Source organism: Caloenas nicobarica, chromosome Z (genome assembly GCF_036013445.1).
Source record: "Caloenas nicobarica isolate bCalNic1 chromosome Z, bCalNic1.hap1, whole genome shotgun sequence".
NCBI lineage: Eukaryota > Metazoa > Chordata > Aves > Columbiformes > Columbidae > Caloenas > Caloenas nicobarica.
In genome coordinates, this window is record NC_088284.1 from 2,741,494 (window position 1) to 2,765,501 (window position 24,008).

Consider the following 24,008-nt stretch of genomic DNA (forward strand, 5'->3'; position numbering starts at 1 on the left):
TCTCCTTTGGGAGACATCCAAATGCCATGGCTGACAAGTTGACACCTGGAAAAAGTGTGACCGTTCACGGTAGTAGAAGCCAGACTGGTCTGCAAGTTTAGTGATCAGATTCACGAGAAATATCACTGAAATCACAGCAGCCCTCTGATCCATGTCCAACCTGGACATGACCGGTGGGGCAAATCACTGTAGATCAGACCCCACAGAACTGCTCCCCAGACATTCTACTCCAGGAATTGCTGGCTCAGACCTTCATGGTCTGTGATATGCATCCAAAGAGTCTGAGGGACATCATTAAAGGTGACAGCTTGAAAACCTGGGTGCTGCCAGATAGTGGTCAATCCTTGGAGCACACACGACATGGCAAGCAGCCGTGCATCCTTCAACCCCATCCTTGCTGGAGACCATACCCCACCAGCACACAGGCTTTGCATGTGCACTACAAGAGCAGGAGATAACCTTTGAAGGACCCTTCCAACCTGTATTATTCTATGATACTATGAAATCTCCCATCTTGGACAACCGGAGAAATGGAAGAGGTCGAGGGCTGGTGAGACAAGGACTCACCAACCCTCTGTGGAGATTCGGCCACTTGTTGAGCAGGCGCTGGGGAAGATGCTGTGGTGGCATCATGGAGGAGCCCCTATGCATGATAAGGGGGCGGATTTCCCCTCATGATGGTTTAGATTGAATATTTGGAAAAATTTCTTCATGGAAAGGGCTGTCAGGCATTGGAACAGGCTGCCCAGGGCAGTGGTTGAATAACCATCCCTGGAGGGGTTGAACAGATGGAGATGAGGTTCTCAGGGACATGGGTCAGTGCTAGGGGTGGATTAATGGTTGGACTCTTATGATCTTGAGGGTCTTTTCCAACCAAAATGATTCTGTGATTCTATGAGAAACACCCATCGGTACATTCTCCAAGCGCAACACTACACCAGAAACAGAGCACCCTAGAGACTTAATTTTCTTTTTTCTTTCCTTTTTTTTTTTCATTTCTTTCAGCAGCTCAGGATTCCTGAGTTCGCAGAGTCTCTCTTTAACGTCACATGTGTGGCTCAGGTCCCTCAGGCCCCAGCAGAAGCAGCCTTGGGATATTTGCACAGACCCCTCACAATGGAAGGAAGAGGGTGTAGGAGGGAGGATCAGGCTGCTGACCCCTTTATTGTTCTTGGGCCAGAAGAAAGCTTCCTCCTGGCTTAAGAACCACGGCGCTGAAAACGTTTTCCAGCCAAAACGAGTCAGATGGAGTCACTGGGTGGCGGTTTTTCTATTTTTTTTCTTAATTATTTTTTTTCTTTCTCCTTCCCCTGCCTCCCCCTTTGGTCAAGCAACGGGGAGTCACAGGGTTGTGCTCCATTCACAAAATACCTGCTGCACATCACGTAGTCCTTCCCCTCGACGGTGGGGAAAGGCGCTGTAACCCAAGCAAACAAAAATAAACCTTTTTTTTTTTCCTTTCTCTGCAGATTTGGAAAAGAAAAATAGAAAGGAAGACAGGACCCCGCTCCCAGACTGACGCCTCCAGCATGCGCCCGCCGGGGAAGGGGTAGGCGGGGGGGGGAACAAAACAACGATATGAAAGAAAACAAAACCAGCGAATTCTGCTCTGAAAGGATTAAATGGAGGTTTTCCAAAAAAACACCCCACCATTATATAATGAGGCTTAACTTAGAGTCACTGGGGTCACACGACGCAGCAGACTGGAAAAACCAAAGCGCAGTGTAGCCTTTTAGTTGTTAAGCTAACCATGAAAAAAAAAAAAAAGAAATAAAATGGAAAAAACGATGTTGTGATTGCACGACAAGGTGGCCGCTCACGCACTAATGCTCAGGGTATTTTTTTTACCCCCTTCGCTCCTTCTGGCTGAAATACCATTTTAGTGTGAGTTCGACCCCTCGCCTTCCTGCCTATTGGGGTGGAGACCTGTTTTGTGGGCATGTTGTTGTCACCAGACAGCGATGCCATGGGGAGCATGGGGACCACACCGGCTCCCGAAACCTTAATGTACATGGGGCTGATTTGCACTGAAAGCAAAATAAAGCCCAAGTGGAAACACTTCCCCAACAATCCAGGTATCAGAACCCATCACTGGGTTTCCAGATCAAAATCTGCACGCAAAGAGATGATTTGTTTAGCACATCGCTTGCATCTACTCGTCAAACCATGATCCATGGTGACCCACCTTGACCCCAGGTTCTCCACAGCCTTTGGGCTGAGTTGGTTGTGCAACCACAGGCCAACCTGTGCCTGGGGAGGTTTAGGTTGTACATGAGGAAAAGGTTCTTCACCCAGAGGGTGCTGAACACTGGCACAGGCTCCCCAGGGAGGTGTCACGGCCCCAAGCCTGACAGTGTTCAAGAAGAGACTGGACAACGTCCTCAGACACACGGTGTGAACTGTGGGGTTGTCATTGCAGGGACAGGAGTTGGACTCGAGGATGCTTGTGGGTCCCTTCCAGCTCAGGACATTCTACGATTCTACGACTCCTCCATCCTTGACGTCTCCCAGCACTGTCTACGCCACAGATCTTAGCTGCAGGGCTGAAGAAACTCCATGGCCCAGTGGTATGGACACAAACAACCCAAACGAGAAGAAAGCTTTAAAAAAGCCCAGCCTAGCCCTCTGCTTTTGGAAAGCCAAGCTTTCATTGACCACAGACCCAACCGCTGGAGCAGACCGGCCATCGCCACCATGCCACAGTGTGACCAGAAGGTCCAGCAGCAGCGATGGGACCTGCTAGTACCATCAGGCTGGTACCTGGAGATCATCCTGGGCTCACATTTTCTTTGAAACGATGACAAATACAACTCTGTGCTTCACATATGAGTCTTACAAACTGGCATCGGTCCAGATTACTGTCGCAGAGCAACCATGAAACAACAGGCCAGGGTGTCTCTCCTGCTGCTTTTTCAAACCATGTCCACGCAACTACCAACCCCAAACCTTTTCATTCTTATCTAGTAAACATACAGCAACCCGAAGTTGAAGAATACGTATTTTTATGCTGTATTTATTCACAGACCCAAGAGGAAAGCTGGACAAAGTATGGCATATGCAGCTTTAAGGAGTAATGTTGCTCACGGGCGCGTGATGTAAGGGCTGGTGATTCCCTTCCCAGGACCAGCACGCACAAGCAATTTATATTTTATGAAATATCTGCTTATTTTGCCAGCCAAGGGATCTTATTTTGCCCAGGCAAAGGGAAACAAGCGGCTCCTATAAGCATATGTATTTTCTTTCCGTTCAGACAAGGTGCCTCGAAAGAATATACAATGAGAAACAAAATAATCAAGCGGGTCACAAAAGCAGGAAGAAATGAAGCTTTATCATTCTCCAGTGGGTTCTCTGTTCATACGTTACAGGAATTAAAGACAAAACCAACAAAAAACACCACAAAAAACCCTATAGATTAAAAAGAAAGCATGCCAACAATGAGGAATTTGCAGCAGGTGAAGGGCAGAATAACCCTGGGAGACATGGACACTAGGGCAGCATCGTGTGGCCGAAGTCATGGAGACCACGTTCCTCTCGCTATTTCTATTAACCCCGATTAAAACCTTCGACCCCACCATCCAGCAAAGGCATTTTGTGGATGGCACAGAGGTCTTTTTTTTCACTGACCAGCACGTGTACAGCTGAGTGCTTGCCATATTTACAGCTGGTGGAGAAGTTCATGGAGTATCTTCAAAAAAACCCAAACAAACCCCAAAGGTATTTTTAAAAAAAACATAAAATGAGGGACAATATGAACGTGGGACTAGAAAGGATCTCTGGGTAACAGAGCTACCGCAGATGAGAACATCATTTAATTCCCTTCATAAACAGCCTTTATTTTCCCTGTGGAAGAGACGTCCAGGCGTCACATGCAGCAATAAATTTCCCACTTAAAGGACGATCTTTGACCGAACCACCTTGGATTGCAATAAACACTTATCCCGCCACTAAATACCTATATTTACACCCATAGCTATATATACATCTCCCCAGGCTGGATGGGATTGACTTACCTGCTGCCTCCAGGCAGGAAATTCGCATTTTAAGAACTTCTGGTCTCATTTATTGTATCGGTTTCTATTCCCATAACATCAGAGGAAAGGCAGGAGAAAGGGAGGGGGGGAGCATCTTCTATTTAAAAAGAAATTTTTAAATGCGACAGGAAACATTAACCTTATATTTTGTCAGACAAGGGATGAGGACAACCCCCACTCACAGGATTTTTACAGCAATGTGTGTAGGTCCCTCCGCCAACGAGGACGTTTGCACGTCTCTCTTCTCTGGTCCTGTGGTATGTCTATTTTTTTTTTAGAGAGAAAATTCCTTCCTTCCCCTGATTTTATTAAAAATTCAGGTCTTTCACGGAGAGCAGGGATGGGGATTAGGATGTGGAAATAGCCAAGCCAGCAGAAATAGCTGCTTGACCAAAGAGACATTGAGTTTTTATTCAGGATCTTTAGAAATCTGGATTTTTTTTTTTCCTCTGCTACTTTTAATAACTTTTTTTTAACTTAATAATTACCTCGCAACCGGCTTCAGGAAAATATTCAACAAATTCAAGGGAGCGCAGCAAAAGCCCTCTCAGATTTCTAATGAATCCTCTGGGAAAACAAGGGAGAAAAGGATGTAACACTATTCAGAAGTTAAAATTCAGGCAGAATTCGGAGTGTCTGTGCATTACGGTCTATAGAAAGGACAAGGAAAACAAAACAAAACAAAACAAAACCTTTCAAGACTTGTTTTAGCTACACAAAAGCAATTTTTTTTTCAAAGGGAAGTCAATTATAAGGCTGAGAAAAGGCCGTGGTGTTCTCCGGTGTGTTTAAGCCAGAGCTCAATGCTGTGACATTTTTGACACTCAAATGCCTATAGAGTCATTATTTATAACCCATACTCAAATCAGTTAATTCTCCAGAAAACTGCTGTTCTCCAGTCTAAAACTACTTGCGAACTCCCTAAAAGCAAAACAGAGGATCTCTCTTCATCATCCTTCCAGGAATCGTCTTACACATCCCACTCTCCCATCCTCTTGTCTCATCTCCTTGTGGTCCTAGGTCATAAACCCAAAACCAACCACCTCCTAAGGATAAGCCCAGCCTGGTCCAGCCAGTCAGCTGCTTTGTGTCCATTGCTCCATCAGCTTGGCTCAAGGAAAAGCTGCAAAGCAGCCAAAATACCATTATTCATCCTTTTTTTTTTTTTTTTGGTAGCACAAACCAGCTCCTGGCAAACTGGGGTCTAAGGAACAGAGATGGTCCAGTGGTGGACACCACCATGGTCTTCATCTCCCTCCTGCTGAGGTTGGCGTGTCCTTCAACATGGGGTGGGGACAACGGGGTAGATGGGGGACAGATGGACAAATGGAAACGTGGGTGTTCAGAGGAACATCCTACATTTGAATGGGGCAGCAGCATCTTCTAGACAAAGGAAGGACCCCATAGTACATCTGGCAGCACTCCTTGGTGTGAGGAGCATCTCTTCAGCCTGAGCCCTGCTGGAGCACCCCGTAGGATGCAGAGTTAAGGATTAATTGTGCAAAAGTGGGATTTCCAAGAGGAGTTGGGGAGGTTTCAGGATGTAAGGAAGACCTGGGCTGTGGGGCTTGTCCAACCTCTAGGAACCAGCTCCCCACAGGGTTGTGCAGACAACACGATGATGATGGCGACGGGAGCTTCACAGACACCTTCGGTTTTAACCCCGCTCTGCTCAGGGTCTCCATCTGCTCTCAGGCTCATGACAAAGCGCGGTGCTAAATAAATTCAGCCCTGGGTGCAGAGAAACACCTTCCCCCTTCACAAGCCCAAACATTTCCCACACTCGATGTGCACCCCGAGGTGGGCACAGCGGGACAGAGAGCGGCGTGAAGGGCGGTGTGAGACGAAGTCACCGCTGAGCGAGGTTTCTGCTTGGAAAAAAGCCTTTGGAAAAAGCTTCACTCGGCATGGAGCCGTGTTTTCAGGGCTGTGCAGCAAGGCCGCAGTGCCCTCTAGTGCTGTTGGAGTCCCCTCTGCCACCAGCCCTGTCCCCTCTGTCACCAAACGTCAAGCCAACCTTCAGAGCTGCAATGTTAAGTCATCCTTGTCCTTTCCACCAACCCTTCTTGGACATCCCAAACTTGTGTCTCTGAACCCAGCTGACCCAACCGCGGTGTGAGAGAACCCCGACACCTCCCATCCTGCCAGAAGCTCATTACGCTCCAAACAACAGGGCAGCCCGGCCCTAACCTTGCCCAGCTGACCAGTGCCAGTTCCAGGAACCACAATTAAAAAGGCATCTCTGTGCCCAACGGGTTGAGAAGACACCCCCATAAATTACGAGCCAACATCACTAAGTCTGCTTGAATTGGGTGACAGCCAGAAAAATAAAACCAGCTCTGAGAAGGGAGAGTCTGTCTCATTTGTTACAATCACAAAGCAGCTCCGAACAATAATAATAATAATAGTGGAAATGTCAAAGCATTTTGCCATTTCCCTGGTGTTTCTTTTGTGCAGTGATGTCTATCTTATGATCTGGAAGACCATTATAATCTGGAAAACACACTGGAAGATCTCTGCTTTTCTACATGTCTCATAAAAACCATGGGGTTTGTAACCTGGTTTGGGGCTCACAGCTACTGTGCTCTATTGCCAGAGCCCAGGCTTGGACTTTATAAAAACCTGTGAGCTGGCAACCTGCGTGGAAGATAAGCCAGACTTAGTCCAGACCTCTCTCTCCTCTCCAGTGCTTTGGAGATAGGAATGGTCCCATCTGCCTTGGTCAATGGTGGCCTTAACTCTAACATGGGAGCGATGCTAAAGGGTTCACAGGTGACCACGGCAACCCATCCTCTCAGCCCAAGGTCATTGCCAGTTGGGTTAAATGCAACAAAAACCAGTACACAGCAAGACCATATTTTACTGAAAGTCATGGCAAAACAAAAGCTTTTTACTCAGCGGTGGAGATCTGACTCGCAATACTTTGTGACCTATACTCAAGTAAAGCTTGGCTCTTCGACAGGGACTTTCCGCAGTGGTTTTAGCAGTTGCAGGATTGGAAAGACCCTTGGGATATGGGAAGTTGGCTTGTTAGATGAGAAACCTTCTCTGAAAGCAATGCTTACACACTCTGGATGGAATCCAGCAGGATCTGCCGGGGGGGAGAAGAAATCCTCCTAGTTTGGGACTCCTGGGAGTCATCCCAACTTGTTCAGAAGTGTTTGGTGGACACATAAAGGATGTCGGGGTTGTGATGCCACTGTGAGAGAGGAGGGATCTGGGGTGGCTAAAACGAGAACTATCCAACCTTGTAGTGAAGAAGAAGAAGGCAAGAGACGATGTGGAGACAATTGGGACTCTGTACGATGATGGTAAATAACACCACCCCACCAAAGAGCTGTCTCTGAGCTCCAAAGAGACCTGTCCCCCTGCCACCACTACTCTGGAAGGGTCAGTAGGATCCAGGCCTCACATCAGCGCTGGACACCAACCTCCTCTCCCTGCATGCAGAGTGACAGCAGAGGGGATGCTCACCCGCAATCCACCTTTCTCCTCCTGGTCACCTGGGTTGATTTCATCTCTCTTTAGGCACCTCCCATGTCTGAACAACCCACGTGTGAGCTGGCCCCTCTGGGCTCCTTGCAGAGTCAACAGGGAAAAGACATGGGTGTCCTCACAGAATCATAGAGTCATTTTGGTTGGAAAAGACCCTGAAGATCATCAAGTCCAACCATTAACCCAAACCTGGCACTAACCCATGTCCCTGAGAACCTCATCTCTGTGTCTGTCCAACTCCTCCAAGGATGGTGACTCCACCACTGCCCTGGGCAGCCTGTTCCAATGCCCCACAGCCCTTTGGGGAAGAAGTTGTTCCCCAGATCCAACCTCAACCTCCCCTGGCGCAACTTGAGGCCGTTTCTTTGTGTCCCTGTCTCCCCTCAGCTCCTGTTCTCCAGCTGAACCCCCAGCTCCCTCAGCCGCTCCCATCACACTTGTGCTCCAGCCCCTTCCCCAGCTCCGTTCCCTTCTCTCAACTCGCTCCAGCACCTCAAGGCCTTTCTTGGCATGAGGGGCCCAAAACTGCCGCCAGGATTCAAGGTTTGGCCTCCCCAGTGCCCAGCGCAGGAGAAATAATGATTCAGATGGGTATCACTCGACCTTCTCTAGACCTCAAGACGCAACAAATAACAACCCAATGTGTTCACAGCTCTCCTATAGCAGGAACCCCAAGTGAACAGCCCACATACAGATCCCACCTTTACTCAATCTCTGCCCTGATTTTTAATGTCTGGCTTGCAAGCACTTGTCAATGAGGAGAGGTCACAAAAAGAGTGGGCAAGTACACCTGTTAGGTGCCTAAATTCAGGTTGGGATGCCAGCACGGTCAGGAATCCTGGTGCTTCTAAGCCTGTTTGGACAAAGTCGGAAGGACAATGGTGCTAAGAGGAACACAAACGATTTACAGAGTCTGCCTTTCTCCTAAGGAGCTGCTCCCTTGTTTCTCATCCAACGAGGAAGCTGGATGACAACTGTAGCCAGAAGAGAAACAAGCGCTTTATTGTAACTCTGAGTATATGACAAAAAGGGTCAAAAATGAGTACAGAAATGGAAGGAGATGAGCAGTGAATTATAAGATGCCAAACCAAATGATATCAATACAGTCTTCCAAGTTTATCCCACAGCACCAGTAAAGCCCAGTATGCCTTTTAAAAGTGCCATGTAATTTCTGTCTCCTAAAACACAAGACAAGGAGCAGTTGGCCAGCGAAGTCACGGCCACACCGTTCGGAGGAGGACGGACTCACCCTGAAGGCACGAATCCAGCAAACTGAAAGCCAAAAACTGCAAAATGTCAGCCCAGAAACCACTTGGGATGTGTCCCAAAACTCTCCGCTGGTGTCGAGCAGCGTTCACAGTGTGAAATGCAGCCTCCTGTGCCCTTTGTGAGCTATAGCAGCTTCACAGGGAGGATGGTGGATATCTTGCAGGACATCAACCTTTGGGTTGTCGTCTCTGGTAAGGAGAGTTTGCCAAGCGCTCGTAGTCTGAAGACCATACTGGGTATTTGGCTGTGACACATTCAAGCCTGAAAATCTTTCCAAGCATTTGCCAAAGGGAGCAAAAGCAAAACGCACTGGCTCAGCCCTCCCCGTGACGTCTTCGTGACGCCAACATGGTTATGTGGTCTCCAACAACCCAGCTGAGGTGAGGATGATGAAGACAGGCTCTGCATCTGAGCTGTGTCTCTCTAACATGGCATACACTGATCCTCCCTGGCGTGCAATAAATCAGATCTTATAAATTGGGAATACTTATCTTCAAAAGATTATTTTTTTTTCCAAAATCACTTTTTTTGGCAGCACTTAGGTGAATTAGCGTCCAAATCCAACTACAGACTCCTATGAGAAAGAAGAGATGAAGAGGTTACGGCTCACGAGCTGAGCCAAAGCAATGACCTCATGAGCTCCAAGGCATGAAGATTTCAACAAAAAAAGCCTATTTACCAGTAAAAACAAGCACCCCAGGTGAGATTTGAAAAGACGGGGCAGGAGGAACCTTCAAAATACCAGTTGTCCCAAAGGAACTGTGTCCAGCGCTGAAGTGGAGCCGGATTCTCCTGCCTGTGTCCAGGAGATGGCAGAACACGCCGTGCCGTGGATCTCCGGAGTGATGCACACATTCTCCAATTTCAAAATAAAAGGCTGTTAACAACCATTTTTCTGTCATTTATAAAGAAAAAGGGATTTGGGGAAAGTTCGTTTTGGTTTCTGTTCTTTTTTTTAGCCTTTTCACTGTCAAATAGTCACAGGCTTTCCTTGCAATATTTTGTTAAAATACTATTGATAGATTCTAGCAGCAAAACTCAAGCATATATATTAATATCCAAATATCCAGAATATTCTGCTTAACCCATTAGGGGGGGTCACTGTATCTCTCTGCAGAGATACACACACAGAAATCAGTGCTAAATTCAGGTCCTGTGTCCATCACACCATCAAAGGAACCCATATTTCCAAAGCAGCCTGCAGGTAAGACTCACTAAATCTCTCAAATTTGGTGGTCTGAACCCAAAAAGCCTCTTCCCCGGGATACGCCACAAACATAACTGCAATGTGGGAAAGCCCAAAGGAAAGTGATTTTTTCTTCTGTATGCTCAAACAAATATTTTCCCTTATGCCCCCACGCACTGTGCTCTGCAGAGACATTTAAAATGAGTGATAAAGACCACGAAAATCACTGTCAGCATCGCACGATCGTGTTTAAATCCAGTTAACAATGATACGTCGGGATTAAAACAGCTGTCTGCAAGAATTTCACTTGTCAATGCCGAACGAGAAAAATCCTCACCCAGAACTACCCAGCTCCTCGTTCCTACATGCAAAATAATGTAGTATAAGCACAAATGAACCACCAAATCCAGCATTCCCACCAGGTCTTCCAGCTTAGAGATGCCACACTAAGAATTAAGCTGTATATGAAGGTGTATTTTGGAATTAATTCACTGGAGTCAATGGACTCAACCTGGTGTTACAACAGGACGAGGAAACAATCAGACCAAGAGGACCTGGCGTATTTTGTAGCTGTCAATTATAAAAGATAAACCCTAGAGGAGAACGTCAGCTTCTCACACCAAAGATGGTTTGACTCCTCACTTCATAGAATCATAGAATTATAGAATCACAGAATCATTTTGGTAGGAAAAGACCCACAAGATCACCGAGCCCAACCGTTAAACCAACACTGGCGCTAACCCATGTCCCTGAGAACCTCATCTCTGTGTATTTTCAACCCCTGCAGGGATGGTGACTCCACCACTGCCCTGGGCAGCCTGTTCCAATGCCCCACAGCCCTTTGGGGAAGAAATTGTTCCCCAGATCCAACCTCAACCTCCCCTGGCGCAACTTGAGGCTATTTCCAATTATTCCTCAGGGAAAATAACCTTATTTTGCAGAATTACTGGGATCTGTATCAGCTGACTGATGTTTTCTCCCTGTGACCTAAAGTCCAGACATACCAAGGATGCTGCCAAAATCAGCAGCTCTTCTCCACTCCTTCCACTGGTTTGTGTATTTAGTGCCAGCTACCTCACCCAAAAGAAACAGTAAAGCGGATCATCACATGGTTTGTATGATGAGCAAATCTCTTCCTTCACATGGTGCATGAGCAAGAAGCCCAGCAAGCTCTTTGCTCAGCGCAGAAAAGGGCGACACTGCCGCAGCATGTGAGACATCTCTGTCCTTTCCCTCTGCAGACAAAGCGGAGAATTCAGCAAAATCATGCCAAGCAGCCTCAGAAACTTGCCCATCAGCTACTTTGAGGACTAGGGTTCTGGAAAGCGAAAAATTGTATGATTCTGACAAACTGACCTATTCAACAGGACTTTTTAACTGAAGGCCTCACCCTGTCATTTCCCAACATTCAAGCACCAAATGTCATTTAAGCAGAATTACTAAAATCGGGTTGTAGAGACAGATTTGAAGAAGAAACAGGATAGAGAAAATGTACAAGTTGACAAGGATGGCATATAAACATACGCACACCCCATAGGGGAAACATCTGGATCAGCACATCATCACTGCTGGCTTCCCGGCTGCAATTTATTTTGGAGCTTTCAGGAGCCTTGATGTTTTTCAGAACCTCCTTTCCTAAAATACATGAGTGCTGTGTCCATGTACGGGTATAAATATATGTATATCTGTCTGTATATATATACTGGCTTCAACATTTTGCCTCTCAGTGAAGTCTCTGCAGTAACTCCTCTTGCCCAGCACTAAAATCAATGGCAACACTTGCTGAAATCACTGCAGAATTATCCATCACAAAGCCCAAAGAACCACAGCTCAGAGCATCCAGCCCGGGTTTTCCCACTTTTTGGGTGGGTTTCCCACTTTGGGGGAAGGTTTTTCCACTTCTGGGAATGGTTTCCCACTTCTGGGAAGGGTTTCCTAAAGAAAAGTAAGGCAGAAAAGCTCCACCGTATCGCAAGGAGATGTCCTCGTCACCTACCTGCCACACCGGAAGGACTTTCTCTATGTCGTTCAAGTTGATGCTGTCGCCATCTTCATATTTCCCTTTACCAAGCCTGTGGCAGGAAGAAAACAAAAAGAAAACTGAGTGAAACCTCACTGGAAGCAAAGTTCATTTTCTATTATGTCACATGGGGAAGATCAGTTCATCCTGCAAAGGACCCTCATGAAAACAAAGCAGCTCTGAGAAGCGAGTGAGCTGTGTCTGTAAAACACTCCCATGCAGGTGTAAAGCCATTAATACAAAATTAAATGTTTTTCCCAGTCCTCTCCACCTGCGCCACCCACCACAGCACTCAAATGCTTTGGGTCATAGCAGCAGTGAGAAAATCAAAGGCAGTTCTGAGCAGAAGTGTTGGGGGATTTGATTCTCAGACCAAGTAAAACTGAAAGCACAACCCGTTTGGAAAAAACCAACAAAACAAATGAGGATACAAAAATGTAATAAAAACTGTTTCCTTTGAAGAATTGCTCATTTGTTGGTCTCCACGGGAGCTCCTGTTCCCCTGCTGAGAAAGGTGCCGGCAAAAAAGCACAAACGTACATCGCAGACGGCAAACAGCGACCGATATAAATACATACAGTTTGAAATGTGAAAAAAAAAGGGGTGAGAAGCTGAGCACTGACAGAATAAACACATAGTTGGTAGATGAAGGACTGTCTTGTAACAAGAAAGGAAAAAAAAAATCCAAAGAGAATTACTAGCTGGATGCAGGGAACTTGTAATGATACAGAAGAAAAAATAGTCAATAAATATCCTTCTACATTTATAAACTATTTTTACAATGCAAGAATGAGAATGTATTTTTTAGTCAATCAGTGACATATTAAATAACATCTATTAGACAGAAACTTTGATAGCAGCACTTCCAGGTAATTAGTGCCTTGAAGTCAGAGGACAACAGATATTGGTGGAATTACAGCAAATGGAATAACAAAAAAGGCAGAGAAATGGAATGTGCTGAGGTACCAGGCTTGAAAAACCACCAAGCTGAATGGAAATGCTTAATTTAATTAGTACTCTAATTGATTTACTGGAAATCAGAGGTGTTCAACGGTGGACTTGCCCTCACAGATGAAATAGTGACTTTGATTTGCAAAGGCAAAAATGTCTGTACATATATAAAGAAAAAAAAATGTTATGGTAGGGACGAGGAGGCACAGCTGAGCCTGAACTCAAAAGAGGTGGTTGAGAAATTTAATCTTAGAATTTGGGGAAAAACTAAAGTGATAAACGGGGCTTGGGAGATACCTGGAATTAAGAGAAAAATATCTGCTACAAAAGCTGGTTTGAACTGGAAGAGGTAAACCACAGCAAGAGCTAATGCTGGAAATGAAAGGCAGATAAATTCAGGTCAGAAATGAGGTAAAGTTGTCTTGTTTTCCTTAACCACTTCATAGCACCAAACTCAGTATCTGTAAATAAAATCCGCCAATTTTCTGGAGGAAAATGCTTCAGCCCAGCAAAAGACACTTGAGGTCAATCAACTGGATGCAATTACTGGCCAACCTTGGGCAAACGATCAGGAACAAAATGGTCTCTGGTGTTCAAAGGGTAGAAACATGTTCTGAACAGCATCCTTCCCTTTTTGTTTTTCCTATTAGATTTTTCCTTGCATAGCTAGCATGTTAAAAAACACCAGAGATAACTTGAAAAGTTAAAAAATAAAAATTTTGGTTGTGGTCCCTCTATTCTAGTGTAAGTTACTTATATGACCTGCATTTGGGAAGATGCGTTGCTTGTTCTTGTGGCATCTATTTAACTTTTCTGCGCATACACTAATTATTATTGGATTTTTGCAGATGTAGTATCTATGAGTGATTAAGTATCTCTTCTCTGTCCTGCTTTTTCTACCTGTTTGCACCCTGGTCATTCATAGTACCCAAGAACCAGAGGCAGAACACAGAATTACAGAATCATTTTGGTTGGAAAAGACCCTCAAGATCATTGAATCCAACCGTCACTGTCACTATAATGTCCCTGAGAGCCTCATCTCTGTGTATTTTCAACCCCTCCAGGGATGGTGACTCCACCACTGCCCCGGGCAGGCTGTTCCAATGCCCAACAGCCCTTTCCAGGAAGAAATTGTTCCTAATATTCAATCTATACATAAAGCAGACCCTGCTGCATCCTCCCTATACATAGCAGGTGTTGCTGGTAGGATGACCTGGCAAGTGCCACCAACCATGGAGCACATTATATCTTATTTTACAGGCAGCCTTTCATCTCATTTTTCAAAATCATCAGTAGAAATGCGAGTCAACATGACTAAGGCGCTTAAGAGACCTGGAAATTTAGCGTTACATTGTTCCAAATAGCCTGAAAATTGCTGTTTATGTACCTGCAGTAAATACTTATAGTGGAGAAAAAAAAAAGCCTAATACAGTCGAGCGGCTCTGCCTGTCCCTGTGTGGTCCAGGAGCTTCCTGCAGATGCTGACACTTTGGAAAAAAACAACTTACCAACAGAAAAAACTTCTCTGGGAGAGGATTTCCATCCCTACATACGACATGGCATGAGAAGTTACCTGCAATCTTCTCAACCTCATCTTTTAGAGATGTTCTGATTTGTTCTTCCTTCCTCCACGGCCAGCAAATGATTAATGACGAGGAAAAAAAATGACAAAAATTTGATGGGGTAAAATACGGTTATGAAGTCCTTACTCTGTTTTTTAGCAGAGATTTGGAGTGAGTTACACCAGGACCGAATTGAAGCCTCCTCATAACTTGGGATAACAGGACAGGTAATACTTGCCTGCAGCCCTGAACAGGTGCTGCCAGCGCATTAACCACCAGGATTGAATAATAAAGAGAAGAAAAAAAGCGTATTATGGTTGATTCTCAATCTGCAGAGAAATGGTGATGTCCATCTAAGCCACACTGGTGAAGCTCTTCCTCCCAATATGCATTTACTTGGCTTGACCAAGCAACAACCAAAGAGGAATCTCCAGCTGTCACCACCAAAAGAAGCTGTTTAATATTTTCACAATTTTCAGGGTAGCAGATAGGGACTGAAAACTTGAATCTACATGGATCACATTGACGTTCTCTCCTTCCCTGAAGTCTTGCTGGAGAGAACTTGTGGGAACTGTAACTGGGATCAGCACAACGCGAGAATCTTTCCTCCAATATTCAGAGATATTTAAATCTAGAGGACTTGGATCTAAGAGACTTGGATCTAGGAGATATAGATCAAAGAGACTTTGATATAGGAGACTTGTATCTAGGAGATGTGGATCCAGGAAACTTGGATCTAAGACACTTAGATACAGGAGTCTTAGAGCAAACCTGGTTTAAAGACTGAACCCTACCACGCGATGCAAAATACAGAGAGCAGCTCTGCTCCAGCCCAAAATCAGATGACAGAAGAGCAAGACAGACTGATTGTGGCATCCTCAAACCCCAGAATGGTCCAGAGCCTCTTGCCCATGTCCTCCATGAGCTGTGAGACCAAGCTGGTGTTCCTAGAGGAAGGGAGAAGTTAGAAATGTTGCTGGAGAGCACAGTATCGCACGCACGACACTCACCCTTCTCTGTCTATGTGAGGCAATGGGTGTTTGGAGGTGTTCCGCAGCTTCCTGTGAAATTGGGTGAAATCGAGTTTTTCAGGCTGCGAGTCCCATGTCACGCCACTAGAAAAAACAGGGAAAAAAACAAAGAAGGAAAGGGAAAAACAAAGCAAGAAAGTCCACTAGTGATTAAATGGCAACAAGCTGAAAAGCAGAGGGCACATCGGAGCCTGCAGACAAGGAAAGCTGGTACTTCTGGAAGCACCACTGCCTGCTGCAGAGCACACAGATGTGGACCTCCGACCTTCATGCTGCTGCATGGTGCTCCTTTTCGTTTCTTCCGGGGTTTTTTTTGGAGATGCTGAGCTCCTGCTGCTTGCACTAAATCCCAAGTTCTGATGTCTCATGCAGCGCACACTTTGCAAGCTCTACGTGCTGTCTGTATCAAGCAGATATTGCAACAGGTAGAGGTCTGGTCCGTGCCATGGAGATGTTCTCTCTGGTCCTGCACAACCTGCCCACTCCAATGGCCTGGAGCAATTCCAAGGTGGGAACTCAACTCCTGTAGACTCTTGCAGGCACAGAGAGATGTGTAAAACTGGACAGAAAGTGTATTTCACCACTTTCCCCACATCAGAGCAGCAGGTGAAGAGCTCTTCCCAGCAGCTGAGAAGCCATCGCATGGTCGCACAGCCAATTAATGGAAGAGTAAAATCACGGAATGGTTTGGGTTGAAAGAGACCTTAAAGATCATCTGGTTCTAACACCCCTGCCATGGTCAGGGACACTTTCCACTAGACCAGGTTGCCCAAAGGCCCACGCAACCCAGCCTTGCCTCGAGTCTTGCCTGGGCAGCTACAAGTAATCATACTGATACCGTAAATCGGCTGACTAAAAAAAAAAAAAAAAACCAAACAACCTTCCAAAACCAAATCAATTTATGATTTTAGAAGCAAGCATCCTTGATTGGCACATCGGCTCCATGGGAATCATTTTTGCCTAGTCGGGGCCCCTAACTATTCCAAGACACAGGTTATATCCACACAGATCACACATATTCATTACATTTCCCATAAATCTTTTGCATCTGCATCACATCCCTTTGTTATTCAGCATGCAACCTGCTCGCGCTGGTGTCTGCTTGCACCTTGTCTTCTGAGAGCAAGGGCATTGTCTTCTAACCTTCTCCTGCTTAAACAAATACCATCCTTGTGACTTAACTCCTAGCAAGTGCCTAACACCTAACAGCTCTGAACATTATTCTTATTAACTTAGTAAATGCCTAAAATCTATGACCCTTATTCATATAGACTTATTTTATTACTAATTGCTGATTTTAGGTATCAATATTGGTATTGGTTTCAGACGTCTGGATTAAAAACTCATCCTAAGCACCTCGGATGCTTGAAGTAGATTGATTGCGTTTTAAACCCAGCTTACCTGAAGGAGTCAAAGGTGTTGGCAGCCCAGATGTCCGTGCCCAGCATGTCGAGGGAGGTCTCCTTGTTGCCGTTCTAGGAGGGAGGGAAAGGTGGTTACTTGCGGAAGGTACGTGGCACGATCCAGACCATGGCACAGCCTCTCCCACCGCCAGCCACAGAGATGTCCAGCTCTCCTCCTCCTGGTTAATCCACACCCACTGCAACACAAAGTCCCCTCACCCTCTGCAAAAACGCTCCGTGAAGGCAAAGGGTGACCCAGTTTCAGCCTTGAGGACACAAAGCCGTGGACAACACAGAGCAGACAACACGTAGGCTCAGCTCTGATTCCATCCCCGTCCTCCTACCCCACGGTCCACAACCTCCAAAACCCACCAAGGTCCAGTGGGCAAGTTGACATCCCCACCATAAAGACACCCAACTTCAGAGTCACACACCAGTTGAGGTAGGAAGGGACCTCTGGAGCTCGGCTGGTCCAACTAGGTGCCCAAGACCACATCTAAATGGCTTTGAATATCTTCAGGGATGGAGATACTCTTCACCAGCAGCTCCCAGAGCCTGCTGTCACCTAAAAGGATGGGGAAAGCCATCCTACTTCGTCAAGGAGTCATGGTGGCATGACTTCTTCTTGCTCTAACAAAAGGCAGAAGACATCAGAACCCCACACCATGCCACCTTGCCCATGTACACTAGCAAATAAGCTCACATGGTTATTCCGATACATGTTCCACCAACAAGAAGCTGATGGTTCCTTCCCCTGAGAAGCAAAAGCATCGTGGTATAATCAGGTAGGAATTCTGAGAAGCTTTCAGCCAGCTGCAAAGCACCTCGCATTTTCCCATGGAGACTTGACTTATATGGGATGGACACGTAAATGCGTTACAAATAGGGAATCCTGTACTACCAATTTTCCCCCAATATTTCTTACACATATTCAGATTATTCATAATCTTGCATATATTCAGATTATTTAAGTGTTTCTACCCAAAAGGTCCCACTCTTACGAAACACGTGGTGGAGAAAGTGGCTTCTGTATATTCCCCATCCTATAATTTCTGCCATTTTCAAATATTATTAATAGTAACCAAGACACTAAAAACTTGGAAATTTGACCATTTCTTACTGAAGTCCCAAACCTCAATCTGCCCATAAAATGAGCAATATTTTCCCAACGAGCAGGATGTATCATACATCCTCACTGCACCCTACAGATGGTCACACTTTGCAGCCATTCCCAACACAACAACAAATTTAGACACCAGATATTCCAAACACAACCACATCGATCCTTTTTTGTCTCCTTCAAGGGGTTTACAGATTACAAGCTTAATCTTTGAGGTCAACATGTCTCTGCACAGAAACAAACTACCAGAAATATCTAACATTCTCATGGTCAGTCACGGAAGATGAGATTTTTCTTTGAGGCAAATGGAAGGAAAATTTTCTCCCAGCAAGGAGAGAAATTAGTTTTCTAACTCCTTAGAAGCATCCTCGTGTATTATAATGAAAATAACATGTGCAGGTTTCCATAGCTATAATCCAACAAAGAGATACCTCTTCTTGCAGACAAATCCATCTCTCTTTCTATTTCCTATGGATATGGGATATTTTAAGTACCTGTCAACGAGCTGGCTAAAATAGGATTTCCTAAGAATAAAGTATTTGGGTTCAGGAGGAAAGACCGGGAACACGTAACCAGTTGCAATGAAGACAAGCCAAATCAGCAATAAAGATATTAAATAGCAAAAATTTAAGCTAACGTAGGTTCTTAATGCATCAGGTTGCATCCTAAAATCATTGCCTACAGGACTTCTCCATCAAGACGGCACCAGGACCAAATGATAACACACCTTGTCATTAAGTTGCGAGTCACTATGATCATTCTGAGATTTTTTTGGTCTTTGATGACCTGTTTTTATAATCACTTTTGGTCTCAACTCTTGAGGCAGAAGGACACTTGCTGCCCAAGCGAACCTGTGCCGCAGGGCGTACGCTAAAATGCTCACAGCACAGTACCAAAACTTAATAATAAGACTTTAAAAAAGCCAATTCTCAAGTTCAGGGATAAAAAAAAAAAAAAAAAATCATTGACTTGTTTCTGTTCCCCGAGGACCACAATTATAACCACCAGCAGTTTTAACGTGAAGCTCACAATGACCCAACTCTCAGCTTTAGATAATTATTTTCACCATGGAGGGGTTAGTACTGCTGAAAATTAATTAAGCCACTAGAAAAGAAGATTAAGAGACACACTGACAAGAATAACAGCAATACTCAGAGAAATCTAGTTTTAGTTTGTTTTGCTTTTGTTCAGTTTTATGTTTTATGCTATTATAGCAAGGAGTTTAAAATATTAAGCTGGTCATTTCATTTTCGTTTAAGTATTAATGGTTATTTTATAGATGTCTTAGGAAGGATCATTTACTTACATTAAATGAACTTACTGAAAATATTAAAACACAGCACTGTGTCACACATCAGTTTGCTATGATAACATTATGGAATATAAATTTCATGGTATATATGAATTTCAATAACATTATGAATTTTTGTAAATGCCTTACAGAAGGTACGTTCCAGTTGAAACTAAGGTAATAAATACTAACGCTCCTCCATTTCTGAAAGTGTAACTTTTTTATACTCTTCCATACATATAGCAAATGTTTCAGCACAGAAAGGACACTCTCAACTTTTTATGTCACTATGGAGATACTGAGAATATAAAGTATTTTAGAATACCACGCTTAGAAAAAGGTTACATTGAGGAAAGATGGGAAATACATTGAATTTATTCTGGGCTTGATTACAAATAGTATAATAAAACATATAGTCTGGGTGTAGGAGAGACCAGAGATTTGGTAAAGCAGATCCTACACGCAAATATGGTTTAAATTCACATCCATAACCTCTGTCCTCCAACCACGTCATCTCCATCGAAAGTCACCCAACCCCTGGAGCTGCCCCCACAAACAGGGGGACAGACGAGGCCACCGGTTGCAGGGACTCCGACCGTTCACCCGCATCTGCAGCTTCAGCAAATTCCCCACCAAGGCAGCATTTGCAGCTTTGCAAAGCCCAGCTCAGCGCCTCACCCGCTCCTCTCGCCGCTCTTCATTACCACCCTCCGGCAAACCGCTACAAATATAAAATCGTGCTCTTCGTCGCACGATCGGAGGAGCGTTAGCTCGTCACGGCGCTTTGTGTTAATGCAGAACAACATCAAGAGGCTGGCTGAGTCCCTGGTATAAATTCAGGGATAATCCTGTGTCATGTGTTACTTGTTAAGCATTTTTTGCTTCTACATTTGAGAAGATTCCGCCAACTTTCCTCCTTCTCAGCTGCCTATACCTCCCAGATGCACTTTGGTAGAAAACAAAACAGATGGATAGATACCAAACTGTCTGAAAAGGCTCTGATTAAAGGTTTTCTTGTTGAAAACGGCAAGTTTTAGTAAGAAAAAAAAAGCTGTTTTGAGAAAAACAGTGTTATCCCTGCTCAAAGAAAGCAAGATACGTTGAGTCTCGTTCCTACCAGAAAAAAAGGTCACTTTTCAGCAATGACACAGTTCTGTGGGTCCTCTCCCACCACAGCATTGCTCAGGAGGACAAATTATTTCTTCACGACCAATGGACCAGGAATTTGACCACTTGATCCAAATCTCTCAGAGTGCGTCCACCACTTGTGACCCAACCAACGCTCATGTGTGCAGAAAAAGAGGTCCCTGGTCTGAGTTTAAGGAATGCACCTAAAACCAAATCAAACCCAAATTCTGATAGTCTTCTGCAGGGAGTGAAGGTAATTCCCCATCTAGCCCTGCTGATGGCTCCCACAGAAAGCACTTGGACTCAAAGTGAACATTTAACACCACCTCACTCATTTATCGACTTCTAATGAAGACTTGCCAAAAAACAATTACAGACAACTCTTAATTTCCTAAAATTAAAATACTAAGACTTCAAAAGAAGAAAAAAAGCTAATTTCCTTTGCACTAAACCAGCTGACTAGGGACTTCTTTCCCAATATTAAGGCACTCAGCACATCTCAAGAGGCTTGTTGAGGCTGAATGACAACTACAACCACGTTACCAATTACGCATGAATTAAGCAGGTTTTTGAGGTGTCCTTCATAACTGATGGGCACTCACACCCTACGTGTTGACACACACACGGAACACATCATTCGGAGGATGCCTCCAATAAACAGCAAGCAAAGGACACGACTTCAGCACGTCGCTACCAGATATACCTTGTTCGATTGCCTGAACTGGCTGCTTCTCCCGCGATTGCCGGACCTGGATCCAGACCCACGTCTGGAGCCCGAGCCCGGCCGGGATCCTGCGCTCCCGCTGCTGCTGTGATCCCACTCTTCCTAGAAACAACAAACAGGTGGCTTTAGTCAAGGGTAACGCCATCCCACACCCACAAAAACCACCGACCTGGTGAGCCAGGAGAGCTCCAGCTCCCAAACCACATGTGCAAGTTCCTACAAAACCATGTCCATCCACAGGGCTTTCTTGGAGTCCTTTGCCATGTTCTAGTTACACGTGGCAAAGGGATAACATTGTGGGAGGCTTCAATGATGATAAGATTTGGCCCTAGTGCTGTAGTCATAGAATGGTTTGGGTTGGAAGGGACCTTCAAAGCCCATCTAGTGTGTCAAAAATTTCTTCCTCATGTCTTGGCTCAATCTTCCCACATGTGCTAAGGTCTGTGCTGGACCACTGGGTAGCACCACCTTAGGTGGCTTCATGTCTGCTGTGCAGCTGTGTCCCCGCCCCATCCAACCCATGTGGCACCGGTGGAGCTGGGTCTTGGTCTGCGTCCCAGGATTAGTGACCTGGACTTGGTCGTTGTGTGCAAAGAGGAGTTCACACCTTGTTCTACTTGGCTCTTGAAGTTCAAGGTGGTTCTGCCCTTGTCTTAGCCCATGGCAGTGTCCACAGAGACCTGGGTAGTCCCACAAGGATGTCTGAGACACAAGAAACCCTCTTGAAGCGTCAGCTCTCACGCCAGTCCTGAAACCTTGCTCCCCTTGGTATTTCCCAGATTTTCAAAGTACTTGAAAGAGTTGAATATTCTGTGCCCTGTGATTTCATGTTTTTTTTAATCATCTTAGGTCACTTCAAAGGTCTTTACCAAGCATCTGAGCAAAGCTTTTGGAGCAATTACCCTGACAATATTCACTGTTCTCCCTGAGCACTTTGTGGGATGTTTGGGTAGATAGGGCTGGTTTGGTGAGTTATTCTGGTTTTCACATGACTCACCTTGCTCTGAGGGCTGCCGGCTGAACAAGAAACCTGCAGGTTGCTTGACAGCAGAACAAGTGTTAGGAGAATAAAGGAGAAAATTGGGAACAGGTCTGTAATAGGCAAAAATAGTTATTTGTGTAGCGTGTCTTTTGGCCAACTCCAATTGTTTTCAGGTACGTGAGAACAGTGGACTACGCAGAGGGAAAAACGGACTGAGAAGTTGGTTTGGGCTTGGGAGGGGAATTAAGGATAGACAAACAGTTTCAGAGGATGCAGCTTTGCTGAATATGCATAATTAATCCCCATGAAGATAGAGGAGGTAAGTTTTATTTTTCCCCATGCATAGACTAGAGAAGAGAAGGCTCGGGGAGACCTTATTGTGGCCTTTCAATACTTAAAAGGGGCCTGTAAGAAAGATGGGGACAGACTTTTGAGCAGGGCCTGTTGTGATAGGACATGGGGTGATGGTTTTAAACTAAAGGAGGGAGATTCAGGTGAGATGTGAGGAAGAAATTGTTGGCCCTGAGGGTGGTGAGAGCCTGTCCCAGGTTGGGCAGAGAGGTGGTGGCTGAACCATCCCTGGAGACATCCCAGGCCAGGCTGGATGGGGCTCTGAGCAACCTGAGCTGGTGCAGATGTCCCTGCTCATGGCAGGGGGGGCACTGGGGGAGCTGGGAAGGGCCCTTCAACACAAACTGTTCTATGATTTTATGATTCTACATGTGAAACATGGAAGTGTTCACCCAACACAAGGGACTGGAAGCAAAATGCATCAGTACTGGTTTTCTGCGTTGCTCCAGCTTGACATTTTCCATCCTCAAACCTAGCAAGTCTCAAGTAAAGTCAAGTATTCTGTGGCTCCTATAGCCTAAAATTAGTACTGACTTCAACAGAGGAGGTCAACTGGTTTTCAAGTTGTATATCGATGAAATTTGAGGGGTTGAGGTTATTCCCACACGGCGACAGCAGAAAGCACCTTCTTCCCTCCTTGCCACACTGCGACCTGAATCTTCTGATGAGAAATACCAAGTGGCACAAGATTAAGGGAGTTCTTAAATCGGTGTGGAAGAAACCTTGATTGATGCCACTTGCTGGAGGTGGTTGTTTCAGGAGGCGTTGGGGAGGAGCGAGTCTTGCAGGCATCCCGAGAAGCGCAAATAATCCTTGACGTGGGAAAAGGCACACCTCAACTGAAAAGGTGGTTGGGAGAATCGAACCTTCACCACCCAGTTGTTTTAAAATATTATAATAATCACCAGTTTGCTCTGTTCTACACACCAAACATCTTGTTCTTCTACGCATGCAAAATTTTTGTGCAAATGCTACCATGGGACCAAGACAGTGTCTGCACCCTTTGCTTTAAAAAAGAAATTAAAAATAAGTATCACCATTCAGTTATATTTGGTTGACTCAACTTTTGGTTGCAGTTGCCTGCAGACAAGCTGAGGCCATGCGAATTCCAGAAACGCGGCTGTCCACAATAAAACCATTGTGAGAAACAAGGAGATTGGTACCACCATGCATCAACATCCAAACTCAACGAGATAAGCCAACGGGTATGGCATGAACCGGTTAGATAAAAATCAGGGCTACCACTTTCATTAAATTGGTTTGTGTCATTCTCTGATCATGTTCCTTATCTTTATCACACCCTATTAATATTTGTATTTAAAATTAAATTATTTTAAAATAAAATTGCTGAACTAAGAACTGTTGAAACTTCCGTTGAAGCTAAAACAGTCCAACTGAGTATGACCTAAATACACACATTTCAGACTCACCAGCACAGCCAAGCTCAATATTTTACCTAAATTT

General features: G+C 45.1%; 1 protein-coding gene across 4 annotated transcripts in view; it reads right to left on the minus strand.

The window, feature by feature from the left end:
* The window catches only part of CTIF (cap binding complex dependent translation initiation factor), a 153,113-nt gene that overhangs the window by 89,053 nt on the left and 40,052 nt on the right, over positions 1–24,008 (minus strand). For 2 of the 4 annotated variants that reach the window (XM_065656595.1, XM_065656594.1), the window contains exons 4-7: positions 21,191–21,313; positions 16,947–17,020; positions 15,525–15,629; positions 11,978–12,053 (exon numbers count right to left, since the gene is read on the minus strand). In XM_065656595.1, coding sequence (XP_065512667.1) covers positions 11,978–12,053; positions 15,525–15,629; positions 16,947–17,020; positions 21,191–21,313 — 378 coding nt within the window. The remainder of the gene's footprint in view (positions 1–11,977; positions 12,054–15,524; positions 15,630–16,946; positions 17,021–21,190; positions 21,314–24,008) is intronic. The other 2 variants (XM_065656596.1, XM_065656597.1) reach the window with 1 other exon arrangement.